Below are 15,151 nucleotides of genomic sequence, written 5' to 3'. Positions count from 1 at the left end.
ACCTTATTTATTCCCCTTTAATGCAACCTTCTTCCCTCCATTTACTCTTTCAATTTTTTCCTATATATAGCTTGTTTGTATGGTGTATGTGTTTGTATTTATTTACCAAGAAGTTTTTACCTCACTCCAATTTCTTCTGATGTAAAAATAAAAACACACACTTAAAATAGATGAAGTTATTGTCATTTTTATTTTCTCCATAAAAAGTTTTCCTTTCATTATATATGTATTGACACAATCTGTTGATTATTTTCATTTTATCTTGTATACATATTATTTGTACATAGTTTTTATATGTTGTCTCTGTGAGCTCTTTGAATTTAAGGATAGAACAGTTTATTGCTTTTCTTTATACCCTCAACGCTTACCATAATGTTAGGCACACAACAGGTCATTTGAAATGTACTTATTGACATATATACACATATATGTATATATATTTATATATATATAAATATATATACACACACAATTCATATTATCATATACCCATTTATGGATTGCTTTGAATTTAAGATTTTGAGCCCAAGTTCTGACTTGGATTTTGTCTTCTATATATATATTAATCAGAGCATTAGAACAAATGATCTCTAATACTTCCTTCTAGTGACTTATATGTCTCATTGATTTTTGGTAAACTCTTATTGTACTCATAAGGAAACTGAGGCCTACAAAGTTTGAATGATTTGTCCAAGGTCTCCAAGGCAGAGCTGTGATTTAGCTATGATCTTATAGCATTGGATTTATTATACTCATGGACTCACAGATAATAGTGCTATCTGACCTCCAGAGAAATTACTGGCAGACCTTGAGAGAACAGCTGTAAGTCTATAGTAGGAAATAAAAAAGTCCAAAGGATATACTTTTAGCTCTGTAGTTTTATTTCTTAGTTCTTTTAATATTTATAGATGACCTGAATTGAAAATTTGTTTATCCTTTTATGATATAAGGTATAAGTATGTAATCCATTCACTACTCAAAATTTTATCGATTTTATTTAATAAAAAGTTCTAATAAGTGTTGTTATCTAATTTCCAGACTTGGATTATTGGAATAGTCTGGTGGTTAGTTTGCCTACTAGAAGACTTTCTTCATTCCTGGATATCCTCCATTCAACCACCAAAGTGATTTTTCTAAAGTTTCAGTCCAATCATCATCACTCCATATTACATAAATTTTAATAGTTCCCTATCATCTCCAGTAGCAATAAAAAATCCCATGTTTGATATTCAAAGCCATTCATAGCTTGGCTCCCAACCTTTCCAATATTCTTATACTTTCTACCCCATAATTTCCACTTACTTTTTCTTCCTGAGAAACTGGCCTGTTTGCTGTTCCAGAAACAAGATTTCTTAGCTCTCTCTCTTTTTATTTTGTCTGACCTCACCTTACTCATGTTTATCTACTGGTTTACCTCAAATTGGTAATTAAATCTTACCAGGTGCAGGATGCCTTTCTTAATTCCTCTTAGTTCTAGTTCCTTCTCTAATTAATATTTCCTATTTATTCATACATTAATACACATATTTTTGTTTGTTGTTTCCTTACTCTAGATAATAAATTTTTTCAAAGGCAAAGGTTATCATTTGCCTTTCTTTGGATTCTCAGGGCCTGTTACAGTGTCTGGCACAATACAGGCATTTACTAAATGTTTATTAATCACTTAGTCAACTGACTAAAAGCTAGAAAAAACTTGGAGATTACTTAATATAATCATTTTATAGTTTAGTATAAAATGGCTAAGAGACTAGAATCAGAACTTGTATCAAGGTTTTTCAATTCCAAATTCCATGTCCTTTTTTTTGGAACTGGCTCTCTGTTTTGTTTTCTTCTTTTTTTCTTTATATAATGTGCACTAGGAATGTATAGGATATGTTAAAATGAATTTACATTATAAGTGAAAAATCATAGTCCGTTTTTTAGAAACCTACATTATGCTAAGCTCTAGGGAGATCAAATATGAGACATTCCTTGCTTTCAGGGAGTCACAATTTAAAGGATGGTGGTGAGATTACTAAGCCCTGGCATGTGATGATATCATATTAAGGTACAATCAGGGGAGGTATGAATTTCTGAGTTAATTCAATCTTGCAGAATGATTCAATGATGAAAAATAGGAAATGAGCCTGGTGGAAAATGATGAGGAAAAATTCCCTGGGTATCATCTTTAAATGTAGAAGGATCAGGAAGGAAATTCCCAATATCTATATCCTGCCAATCTCTCCAGGTAGAGAAAGGGAGGGGCCCCAGTGGTTACAAGAGTTAAGAATGTATAATTTTCTGAATCAATTTCACTTCATAGATTTTCAACATTAACAGCGAGAATTGCTATCATTTTCATAGGTATGAATGGTTGTTATTAAACTATTCAATATAAAAGAGAGTTTGACCAATGTAATAATAATGTTGAGGAACAAAGTTCTATATTGTAGAAATTGTAGGAGTTGAATACAGAAGTTAAGTGTTCGTTGTAGAAACACCCACTTATTTATTTCACTCAACTTCCAGGTTTGGAGCTGGATATACTGTCAAAGTTTGGCTAAGCCAAGCAACAAGTCAACATAATGCCATTTCTGACTCTCTTAAACTCCACTTTCCAGGAATCCAATTTAAGGTAATACTGAAATTTTCAATCACTCTTTTGAAATACCATTTGTTTGATGACCTATAGAAAAAAAAAGACTGTTTTAATATGTCTTTTCCTTGCTTTCTTTTCTATTTCTATGAAGTAATAGAAAAATACAATTGTTTTGCCCATGTTATAAGACACAGGAAATCCCTGTGTCTCCATGAAAAAATGAACAATTGGTTTTGTTTAGCAACTCTAAGAAAATAAAAGAGCTTGTTATATGTAGCTAAAGTTAAATATATTGTGTCCTCTTCTTTCTATTCACCAGAGTTAACACTAGTGCGAAACTCTTATTTTCAGAATGCCAGATTTTAATAGGTGATTAAAAATATGCTGTTTTTGCTGGGTTTGTAATGCTCTAGGGCTTTGTAAAATGTGTAGTTCTATAATAAATGTAAAATTATTTCAAACTCTTGTGTGCCGTTGTATGCATAGGAAAAGTCAGTCAATCAATTTGATTTATGCCCTTTTTGCTCACTATTTTGTTGTTTTTAATGCTTCTTTTCAGCTTTCTTTCCTTCACTTGCATTATCATTTATCATAATGGCTTTGTGCCCATGTGCAATATATTAGGTTCTCTGAGTAGAAACTGCTGGGTATAAAATTGTACCTCTCCTCTACTATCATGTATATAGCGTTCCTGTTATATTTTTACCATTACAGAGAGTTGCCACCCCTACTACAAAAACTATCAATTTACTCTCCTGATCTCACTCTTCTCTCCAGAAGACATTACTATAAACATATTTATTTATTTTTCTTTCATGCTTTATTCAAGTGTATTGAAATTCTCTTCTCTCCGTAAAAAAGGAAATGTAGACCATGCAATGCAACTTCGTTTTCTCATTTTCACTCAGATTAATAACAAAAAAATATTAGTTCTACACCCACTATATAGAAGTCTGACCTGATTTAAATCATGTATATACTATTCTATGTTTGCAGGGGTGTAAACAGAATTAATAATAATTGTGTAGATTTACGTGGGTCTATTCTTTTGCTAACTACATATTATGATTTGATTTTTTTTTAGGGACAACACCTCAATTTATTGGAATACCATGTGCCACAGAGATGTGGGTGCTTGGCTGACTTGTTCAAAGTTCTAGAGAACAATAAGACTTTGCTGAACATCAAACATTACTCTATTAATCAAACAACTTTAGAACAGGTACCATGTTTCAGAATAATTAAATCTGTATTTGAAGTTTTCCATCTGGCATTTTCAGACACATAAAACATTGATTAAATTATCTTAATAAACATAAAATATTAGAACTTAAATTAACTTTAAAAAAACAAATACATTTTTATTATATCATTGTTTGATTTTTCTAGAACTATGAGTCTTTCTGGCAAAATAATTTTATGCTAAATATATAATTATACTCCTCCTCCTACTACTAACATTTATATTGAGCATTAAGTTTCTTTAAAATTTTACATATATATATATATATATATATATATACACACACAAATGAGAGAGAGAAGAAGAGAGAGAGTGAGAGAGAGAGAGAGAGAGAAGAAGAAGAAGAAGAAGAAGGAGAAGAAGGAGAAGGAGAAGGAGAAGAGAAGAAGAAGAAGAAGAAGAAGAAGAAGAAGAAGAAGAGAAGAGAAGAAGAAGAAGAAGAAGAAGAAGAAGGAGAAGGAGAAGGAGAAGGAGAAGGAGAAGGAGAAGGAGAAGGAGAAGGAGAAGGAGAAGGAGAAGGAGAAGGAGAAGAGAAGGAGAAGGAGAAGGAGAAGGAGAAGGAGAAGGAGAAGAAGAGAAGAAGAAGAGAAGAAGAAGAAGAGAAGAAGAAGAAGAAGAAGAAGAAGAAGAAGAAGAAGAAGAAGAAGAAGAGAAGAAGAAGAGAAGAAGAAGAAGAAGAAGAAGAGAAGAAGAAGAAGAGAAGAAGAAGAAGAAGAAGAAGAAGAAGAAGAAGAAGAAGAAGAAGAAGAAGAAGAAGAAGAAGAAGAAGAAGAAGAAGAAGAAGAAGAAGAAGAAGAAGAAGAAGAAGAAAAGAAGAAGAAGAAGAAGAAGAAGAAGAAGAAGAAGAAGAAGAAGAAGAAGAAGAAGAAGAAGAAGAAGAAGAAGAAGAAGAAGAGACTTTTCAACATTCACCTTTGCAAAATCTTATATTCCAAATTTTTTTACCTCCCTTCATCAGGTAGTTGCTATTACAATGTCCATTTTGTATACATGGAAACTCATAGAAATTAAATGATTTTCTCAGTACCTGAATTTGCTCCATATAATATGCCTGCTAACTAGTTTATCTCTGATAGAATCCTAATATAACTGAAACTTTAAAAACTTGGATTCAGATATAAAATGGGTTAAGATCATTTCTCTTATACATACAGGTGTGTGAAGGTACATAATAGGTATTTAGGCTTATATACACACACATATAAAGTTATTAAATCAAAAACACAAAAAAGACTCCTGCTGAGAAAGGTATTCCAATTTAATTTATAAAGATACATACATGATACATATATACATATATAAATGTTAAAAATATAAAACAACATATAAAAAAGAAACTTAAATTTTGCTTATATGATATTAAGGAGTGATAGTCAAGTCACAGGGCTGATTTTTATTTAAAAATTATCATGATATTTATGCAGAAGAAAATATCTAGATGATTCATTAATATTCTGAATAATTATCTCATAGAATTTATTTGAAGAAGGAACACATACAGTGAAAAGAATACCAACCTTAGATTTGGAATACCTCTGTTTCAATCTTGTTCTACTACTTATTAGTCTGTACAATTAATTAACAGTATGACCCTTCACAAATCTTTTAATCTATATAAGACCCAGTTTTCTCCCTTATAAAAATGAAGAAAATACACATGTTCTATCATAAAGAGGAAAATGCTCTGTAAGTAATATAATGTGATCTAAAAGTAGCTATCATTGTTATTAGTGATGGTTGCAATTTCTGTCAGAAAAGGACCCAAGGTACCGTGGAAAGACAACTGATTTTGGGGATCCAAGGAGGGTTAATAATTGGATGCAGAAAAATGTTTTTTTTAATTTTCACTACTCTCCAATTAAAATTTAATGGTGGTTTTAAAAATATAAAAAAATTATACTGAAACATTTTTTACCCTTTTGCAGAGTGCCAAATAAGTACACACACACACACACACACACACACACACACACACACACACACACCCCTAAGATTAAGAACTTCTACTTTTACTGGCTGCGGTTTGGCAAAAAGGCTGTTAACTGTTTAATAATGTGAATAAAGACCAATTGTATACAGGGGAAAGCATTCCACCGCTAAATTCAGTAAACCCAGCAGCTAGTTTCAGGATCTAAATAGTCTTTGGATTAAGTGTTGCCTCCTAATGGCTAACCCTAATTCTCCAAGAGGCTGTTTCATGGCATTTCTTTTTGGCCTGTTTATTCTGCGTAGTGTCTGTCTGTCATTGTGAATCTGTTTCAGTCTGTTGACTTAAGACCAGGGTTAAAGGCAAGAGCAGTGTTAAAGACACAGGGATTTAGTGGACTGTGTTTAATACATTCATTAAAACAATACCCAAAAAATGTTACCAAAAAAACAAAAAACAAAAAACAAAAACTTCTACTTTAGAATCAGAGTACCTCTGGTACCAATTTTAAATCTAGGGACAAAGCATTTATCATCTCTGAGCCTTAGCTTTTTCACCTCTCAGATTAAGGGGTTGTATTTTTTTGACTTCTCACATTTTTTTAACTCTAAAATGTCCTCTTTTGTGAAGAACCAACATCATTGAGATCACAGATTCATTTATGTATTAAATTGTTCAGAAAATAGGACCTGATCTGAGGTTTTTCTGGTTGAGGGCAATATCAATTGAGAACTCCTTCAAACAACGAAGATCAATACCTTTTCTGCACCTTATAGTCTTAGAAGGTTGCCTAGACCACTAATAAATTAAGTGACTTAGTTTCATATAATTAATTGGTGTGAGGTGAGAATCGAACTCAAGTCTGCTTGGTTCTAAGTCTGCCTCTATCTATTATTCCAAATTTCCTCTCATCAAATTATTATTAACAGTATTAATAACAATATTTTGTAGTTGTAGTAAATGTAGTAGTCAAAATAGTGGTAACAATAATCAGCAAATAAACATTTACTAAGCTTGTGCTATGTTATGCCATGTGCCAAGTTCTGGGGATACAAAAAAGGGCAAAAAAAAATCTTATTTTGAGAGTCAACAAAGTATAGAGGCAACTTGAATTGGAATTTAGAAACATAAATATCTCATCTGATAACATAGATTGTTTTCAACAAAGACAAATATAGTGTTTACTGGGAAAAATAAACAACTTTCTGAATAATTGAGACATTAATAAATGGGACCACTTCTTTCCATTGCCTTCCAACAATACTGAATATTTACATTCTGTCTTGCAGGTCTTTATCAGTTTTGCTACCCAGCAGTAACAACTTCTATCCTGTCTTTGAAAATTTCTCCAACTATATTCATCCAAATCCTGATGTCCATCTAGCTTCTGCAGAGGTTGTAAGCAGTTGAAAACAACTCTCCTCATGAGGAAAGGCTCATGGTTCAGCAATTAAAAGAAGCAATCGAACTCCTCTCTTTACTTTAGATATGAGAATAAGTCTGAGAAGCTAAGTGACTTCTACAAAGCTACACAGATAATTCACGGACTAGACAAGAAACAGTCTATCGATTCCTTGTCCAGTTCTATTTCCTTTGGGTATATTAGCATAGTTTGTTTATTTACCAACTCAAATGAGATCATTTTCAAGTCATGAATTCATTGAACTGTAATGCTGTGACAAAGAAAATGTCTTTCACAAATGATGTTATACAAATGATGCTCTCTATATACATTAAAACACTTATTATTTAGTCCTGCAGCCATATTAAATAAATTGAACAAGGTCCCATAAATTATACATGACAGAATATTCCCTCAGGCCTTCAGATTTCAATATTTCTTTTTTGGGAAGTGGAAAAAGCTTTAATAGTGATAAATTGTGCTTTTCTTGACTTTTAGTCTTAATTTCCTGTTTCTAAAAAAAATAAATTGGATTCTATGTAATGGAATACAAGTAAAAAGCCACAAGGATATAATATGGACCAATAAAATTTTAGGTAAATTCAATTTCTTATAACTTTATAAAATGAGATCTTTAAAAAATATTGTCAATTGGAGAAGGAATCCATTTTGTATTGAAATAAAATTGTCATTTAAAAATGTATATTTAAAATAATAATAATGTCATTTATAGAGTGTTAACATTGAGATGTTTGACATATGTTATATTATTTGGTTTTCTGTAGTCAAAAAGTGATCAGAATTTTTCAGGGCAAAAACTGCTCAACTTATTTTTGCTAATATCATCTGGAAACCTATTGAAGGGTGGCTAATTTAATTTTAACTTGATTTATTTGTGCAAATGAAGTCATTGAATAATGTTCTGTGTTAATTTAGGATAAAAATCTTCTTGGTAACATATTTTCTTTGCAATAGTGGCATATAATTAAAATCTTGCCAGATACAACTGTTCTTAATTGAACCATTTTGCAAGGGTGATATTCAAATCTTAGACCTTCTTAGCATTCAAGGATTATTTTGCCAGGAGTGGCTTTGAGCCATATCCATGTAATTCTTTCTTAAAGATACTATGGTTTTTTTTACATGTTAATCTATATTCATTATACAAAGTAGAAAATATAATTATTTTGTATTAAATTTTTTAAAAATTCTGAATTATAACTAATCTTAAAACAATGAATAAATTAATGTTCTTGAATTTGGCCTGGTCCTTGGGTATTCTGTTTGTGGTTATATTTTTTCTTATTTGTAGCTTTATCTGTAATCTTTAGGAATTAAATTTAATTTGAGAAAAGTAAAAGTGAAGCTATTCTTAAATGTTAAGAAGGTTAAAATAACATTGAATTGTAGAGTTCTAGGTTGAAGGTAGGATGATTTTTTCTTCTCTATTTCAGCTAGAATATAGATAATGTTGAAGTTTCAAGGCATGTCATTGAATAATGTCTTTTAAAAATAACAGAGGGAAAACATGCTAAAGACCATATCCCACAAGACTGAATATAAAAGGTCAAATCTTATGTTAATGTTGAAAATGTCATTGCTTCTTTGAATCTCTCAAATGTTTTATGTCTCTGGAGTTACTTGTTGTCTTAGGACCCATGGGTTTAAGGTCAAAACATGTGAGGATTATTAAAAAAAAATTTACCTTTGTCTGAAAGCAAGATTGATTCATGAGGTTTCCAGTAGAGGTTAAAATCTGAAACATTTCAAAAATGGGAGTAATTATCATAATTAATATTTCATTGCTTATTATTACAACTATAAAGATCATCTTCATTCTCAGAGAAATGAAAGAGATGATGGCATGGTTGACAGAGCACTAGATTTGGAGTAAGGAATACTTGATTTTAAATCCTAGACTTGATATTTACCAGCTGTAACAATCTGTGTGCCTCATTTTCTTAACCATGAAATGAAGTTGGATAAAGTGATCTCCAAGATCTCTTCCACTTTTATATCAATGAAAAAAGTAATGACCATTTCCCCTTAGAACTAGAGGATCCAGCCAATCTGATGTGGTTCTCCTATCTCCTGTACTCCCTTCCAAAGTTCTTATCTATCTTCATAACATCTCTTACATTTGTTCCCTCCTCTCTCCTGATACTATCACTGAAGTTGTATAGGTCCTTATCAGTTCATCTACATCCTCTGGCAATAACATTATAGTTGACTTCTCAGCTTTAAGCTTCAATCTATCCAACTATCAAAGGGTATTTCTAAACCACTGATCTGAAAATGCCCCTCTTCCCATTTAATAAATTCCATTCATTCTCTATTACTTTTGAAGATCAAATATAAAACCCTTTGTTTGGTTTGCAAAGTTTTTCCTAACTCGGCTCTATCTTCCTTTTCTATCTTCCTTATATCTTACTCTCCTCCACATATACTACCATTTAATGATTCTAACCTTCTTGCTCTTCCTCACCCTAGAAATTCTACATGTTCCAATTCTCAGCATTTTCACTGGCTTTCTTCAATGCTTGGAGTTCTCTTCTTCTTTATCTCTGTCACCTAGCTTCCTTAACTTCTTTTAAATTTTGGCTAAAAGTCTTTTTTTTTTTTTTAACAAAAAGTCATTCTTGTTCTCTCCCTAGTGCATTCTTTCTGTTTCTAAGTCTCCAATGAATTCTGAACATACCTTGTTTCCATATTTTCTCTCCCAATAGACTGTGTGATTCTCACAGACGAGGACTACTTTTACCTTTTTTTCAAATCCCCAGTGTTTAATCTGTGACCTGGCACATCCTAAGAGCTTAATAAATGCTTGTTGACTTGTATTTACCCTCATCCTTATACCTTGATGATAGCCATAAAATTTTGGGCAAATGGGAATTCATGCCTGCGAAGATGTTGTTTCTGCATAAAACATGCTGTTGCAGCATTGCAATGATGCTGTTGCAGTAATCTAGGCATGAGATTCTGAACAACTTTATAAAATATGGTTGCAGCCATCTGCTGTGCTAGAAGAATAATAGTTCACAATGCTGTTTCCAGTCTCCATAACTTTCTTAAAGCAGATTAACAGATCCTCTGAATCAACCATTTTCAAGTCTTATGGGAAAGGGAAAGAGAACAAGCATTTATTAAGTACTTATATACCAAGAACTATGTTAGGTGCTTAAAAAATATTACCATATCTGATTCTTAAAACAACTTTGTAAAGTAGATGCTTTATTTTTCTTTTTTTTACAACTGAATAAACTGTGGCAGACAAAAATCAGTGTCTTGTCTAGGGTTACACAGCTTGTAAGTGTCTGAGGTCATATTTGACTTAAAGTTTTTTTATGCCAACCACCTTATCCATTGTGCCACCTACCTTCCTCTATTTTTTTTTACCCAGGAAACCATTTATTTCCTACTGAAAAGGTCCTTTTAGAGGCAATATAATTCAGGGATAATAATACTCTTTTTGTATTCAGAAGCTCTATATTCAAATCCCAACTCTGTCATTTCGTTGCTACAGGGAGATATACCCTTTAATTGTTTTATACTTGTTTCCTACTATGTAAGGTGGAGATTATATCTGTACTACCCACTTTACCAGGAGTAAGGAAAATGTGATGGGAAATAGGGAAGGTAGGCGGCACAGTAGATGGAATGTTAGACCTGAAGTCAGGAATACTCATTTACTTGGCTTCAGACACTTACCAGTTATGTGATCCTGGACAAGTCACGTATCCATGTTTGCCTCAGTTTCCTCATCTATAAAATAGGCTGGAGAAGGAAATGGCAAATCATTCCAGTACCTTTGCCAAGAAAACCCCAAATGAGTACATATACACATATACATACACACACACACATATATGTGCATGTATGTATATATATAGGTATATCTATACTATTTATTATTATTATTCATCAAATAATCATGCTTACCAAATTATATCATTTAAAAAACTGAAGTAGATATACCTGGAAGGAAAAATACCCAATAAATACCAAAAATCAAAGTGTAAACATTTTTCTTTTTTGAAAAAATATCAAAAACAATTTGAAGGATACTTTGCTCAGTTTGTCCACCATTTTGAAATGCATCATTTCCCCAACTATACCTTTTCTTATTTCTTTAGTTTTTTGAAGCTTTGCTAATGTTCACCTATTACATGATTTCTACCCCCCCACCTTGACATATTTATTTTGTATGTATTTTTCTTCCTTATAATCAAAGAATGTTGTAGAAATGCTGATAAAATGGTATCCATTTGAAACCAGAAAGCTATCATGAGACTCCTAGATGAATTATTTCACAAAAGACATTTAACTGAACTTCTTTTTTGTCTATTATTTTCTAGTTCCTATAACAACAAATATGTTGTTATGTATAATAACAAAAAATATGTGGGAATCACTAATGTGATATGAGAAGAAAGTTCCTTCTATGACTGCAAATAATTCAGAAGAATTTAGAAGAAATGCTTCAGACTTTTTCTAGAGGTGGAAAACATTTTTCCCAATCTAGAGAAATTCATCCATTAAAACTCTAAATGGAAATCTCAATTTAAGAAAATGATAGTGCTGTATATTGCAATCCACTATGGAACATATTCAAGAAGTGTTCTTTCCATTTTTAAGACCAGCTTGTCTATTGTATTTAATTTAAGAGTAATAATTTAGAGACTGAGGAAATATCCTGCATTTATTTCAAGAAGAATCTTTGTTACTGAAGAGTATAATGAGAACGATCATTTTTAGAACCAGCATAAGAAAAAAAAATCTAACAAGTTGATGAAGCATGTATGGCTTATATCTTGACAAATAGATTAGAAATGTCCATCACATGGATAAAAGATTCATTTAAATATATAAGTACTAATATTAGTACATTAAATATGTTCAAAACCAGTTATTTGTAATGATTACTAAAACAACTGAGATGATATACTAGAGAGAGTTTAAGACCTAGAGTCAGAAAGAACTGAATTTAAAACCTGATACAGTGTGATCTTGAACAAGGCACCAAATTTTAGTGTCAGCTCAGTCATAAAATGGAGATAAAAATCAAACCTATTTTTCAATTTGTTTTGAGGAACAAATGAGATGGCATATGTAAATGCCATTGCTATCATCACCATGATCACCATGATCATTAATCAGCTTCAACAATGAATGGTTTAGGTGGTGGGATAACAATGTAATGTGGGAATATTTTGTGAAATCAAAAAATGTGACATTGGAGAACTCTTAATCCATACATTTTCACTGAATCTAAGATTGAATATACTTAAAATATTTGTCTCTGTTTTAGATTTTATGATTTACTAATGATCAAGAGAGTATTTGATCCAAAGAAATGTTATTAACAGAGCTTCATCCATATTGCTAAATCTTATATTATGTAATACATGAGCTTTGGAGATTTGAATATTAGTCATAACTGTTTTACACACTAGTTATGTCAATTTGGGTAAGTAACTTAATAAATCTAGCCCTTAGTTTCTTCATATATAAGATGAGGAAATTGGAGTAGATGATTGTTAAGATTATGATTGCATATATGCCCACTATGTTGTAAGTGAATAACATTTTAAAAGCTTTTTATTTTCAAAACATATGCATAGATTTCAGCATTCACCTTTGAAAAACCTTGTGTTCCAAATTATTTTCTCTTTCCCTCCACTCCATTTTCCCTCCTAGGTATAAGCAATCCAATATATATTGAATGTATAATTCTTCTATTTGTATTTTCACAATTTTCATGATGCATAAGAAAAATCAGATCCAAAAGGAAAAAAAAAACTGAGATAAAAAACAAAATGCAAGAAAACAACAACAAAAAGAGTGAAAATGCTATGTTGTGATCCACATTCAGTCCGCACAGTCCTCCCTATATGCAGATGGCTCTATCCATAACAAGACCATTGGAACTGGCATGAATGACTTTGCTGTTGAAAAGGGCCAAGAGTCCATCAGAATTGATTATCACATAATCTTGGAATGTTCTATGTACAATGTTCTCATTTCTATTCATTTCACTTATCATCAGTTGATATCGATTTCTACAATACTTGCTTGAAATCATCCTGCTGATCATTTCTTGTAGAACAATAATATTCCATAACATTCATATACTGTAACTTATTCAGGCATTCTCCAACAGTATCCAGTTCCTTGCCACTACTAAAAGGACTGCCACAAACATTTTTTGCACATGTGGGTCTGTTTTCTTTTTTTATGATCTTCTTAGGAGATCATAATCTTCTGGAGCAAAGGTATGTACAATTTGATAGCTCTTTGAGCATAGTTCTATATTGCTCTCCATAATTTTTCGATAAGTTCACAATTCCACCAATAAACTATTAGCATCCTAGTTTTCCCACATCCTCTCCAACATTTATTATCATCTTTTCCTATCATCTTAGCCACTCTGAAAGCTGTGTAGTGGTACTTAAAAGTTGTTTAATTAGCATTTCTCTAATCAATAGTCATTTAGAGCATTTCTCATATGACTAGAAATTATTTCAATTTCTTCATCTGAAAATTATCTGGTCATATGCTTTGACCATTTAGGTATTGGAAAATGGCTTGTATTCTGATAAATTTGAGTCAATTCTCTATATATTTTAGAAATGAGGCCTTTATCAGAACCCTTTGATATAAAAGCCCCCCCCCCCCTTTCTGCTTTCCTTCTTAATCTTGTCTGCATTGGTTTTGTTTGTACAAAAAAAAATAACTTAACACAATCAAAACTATCCATTTTACATTCTATAATGTACTCTAATTCTTCTTTGGGCACAAATCCCTTCCTTCTCCACAGGTCTAAGAGGTAGACTGTCCTTTGTTTTTTTTTTTTTTTTAATTTTGCTTATAGTATCATTTTTTTTTTATGTCTAAGTCATAAACCCATTTCAACCTTATCTTGATATAGGGTGTTAGGTGTGGATCAATGTGCCATACTAATTTCCAATTTTCCCAGAAAATTTTTTTCAAGTAGTAAGTTCTCATCCCAGAAACTGGTGTCTTTTGGTTTATCAAACACTAGATTACTATAGTCATTGACCATTGGATCTTGTAAAGTTAACCATTTCCACAGATCAACTACTCTATTTTTTAGGTAGTACCAAATGATTTTGATGACCACTGTTTTATAATATAGTTTCAGGTCTGGTACCACTAGGTCACATTCATTTGCATTTTTCATCATTAATTCCCCTGAAATCTTGCCATTTTGTTCTTCCAGATGAACTTTGTTATTATTTTTTCAGATCTGTAAAATAATTTCTTGGGGGTTTTATTGGCACTGAATAATTAGATTAATTTAGGTAAATTGTCATTTTTATTATATCAGCTTGGACTACCTATGACAACTTGATATTCTTCCAATTGATGATATCTGACTTTATTTGTATTGAAAGGGTTTTGTAATTGTGTTCATATAGTTCATGTCTGCCTTGGCAAGTAGACTCTCAACTATTTTATATTATCTACAGTAATTTTAAATGGAATTTCTCTTTGTATCTCTTGCTGCTGGACTTTGTTGGTAAAATATAGAAATTCTGATGATTTCTGTGAATATATTTTGTATCTTGCAACTGCTAAAGGTGTAAATTGTTTCTAGTAGTTTTTTAGTTGATTCTCTAGGATTCTCTAAGTTTACCATTATATCATCTGCAAAGAATAATAATTTGGTTTTCTCATTACCTACTCTATTTCCTTTAATTTCTTTTCTCTTATTGCTAAAACTAACATTTCTAATATGAAATTAAGTAGTTATGGTGATAGTGAACAACCTTGTTTCATCTCTATCTTATTGGGAATATTTCTATTTTATCCCCATTACATTGTTGCTTACAGATGGTTTTAAACAGAAGGTATTGATCATTTTAAGGAAAATTCTATTTATTCCTATATTCTCTTGTATTTTTTAATAAGTATGGGTGTTGAATTTTGCCAAATGCATTTTCTGGATCTAATGAGATAGTCATATGATTTTTGTTAATT

General features: G+C 31.5%; 1 protein-coding gene across 1 annotated transcript in view; it reads left to right on the top strand.

Annotated features, from left to right (window-relative positions):
* The window catches only part of ABCA13 (ATP binding cassette subfamily A member 13), a 551,934-nt gene extending 543,656 nt beyond the window's left edge, over window positions 1-8,278 (top strand). Inside the window, exons 60-62 of the mRNA XM_051984384.1 lie at window positions 2,509-2,614; window positions 3,663-3,800; window positions 7,038-8,278. Coding sequence (XP_051840344.1) covers window positions 2,509-2,614; window positions 3,663-3,800; window positions 7,038-7,067 — 274 coding nt within the window. The 3' untranslated portion in view covers window positions 7,068-8,278. The remainder of the gene's footprint in view (window positions 1-2,508; window positions 2,615-3,662; window positions 3,801-7,037) is intronic.
* The last annotated feature ends 6,873 nt before the right edge of the window (window positions 8,279-15,151 follow it).

This window comes from Antechinus flavipes, chromosome 1 (genome assembly GCF_016432865.1).
Source record: "Antechinus flavipes isolate AdamAnt ecotype Samford, QLD, Australia chromosome 1, AdamAnt_v2, whole genome shotgun sequence".
Classification (NCBI taxonomy): Eukaryota; Metazoa; Chordata; class Mammalia; order Dasyuromorphia; family Dasyuridae; genus Antechinus; species Antechinus flavipes.
Note: the sequence above shows the minus strand (reverse complement) of the source record. Positions and strands in the feature narration are given on the sequence as shown.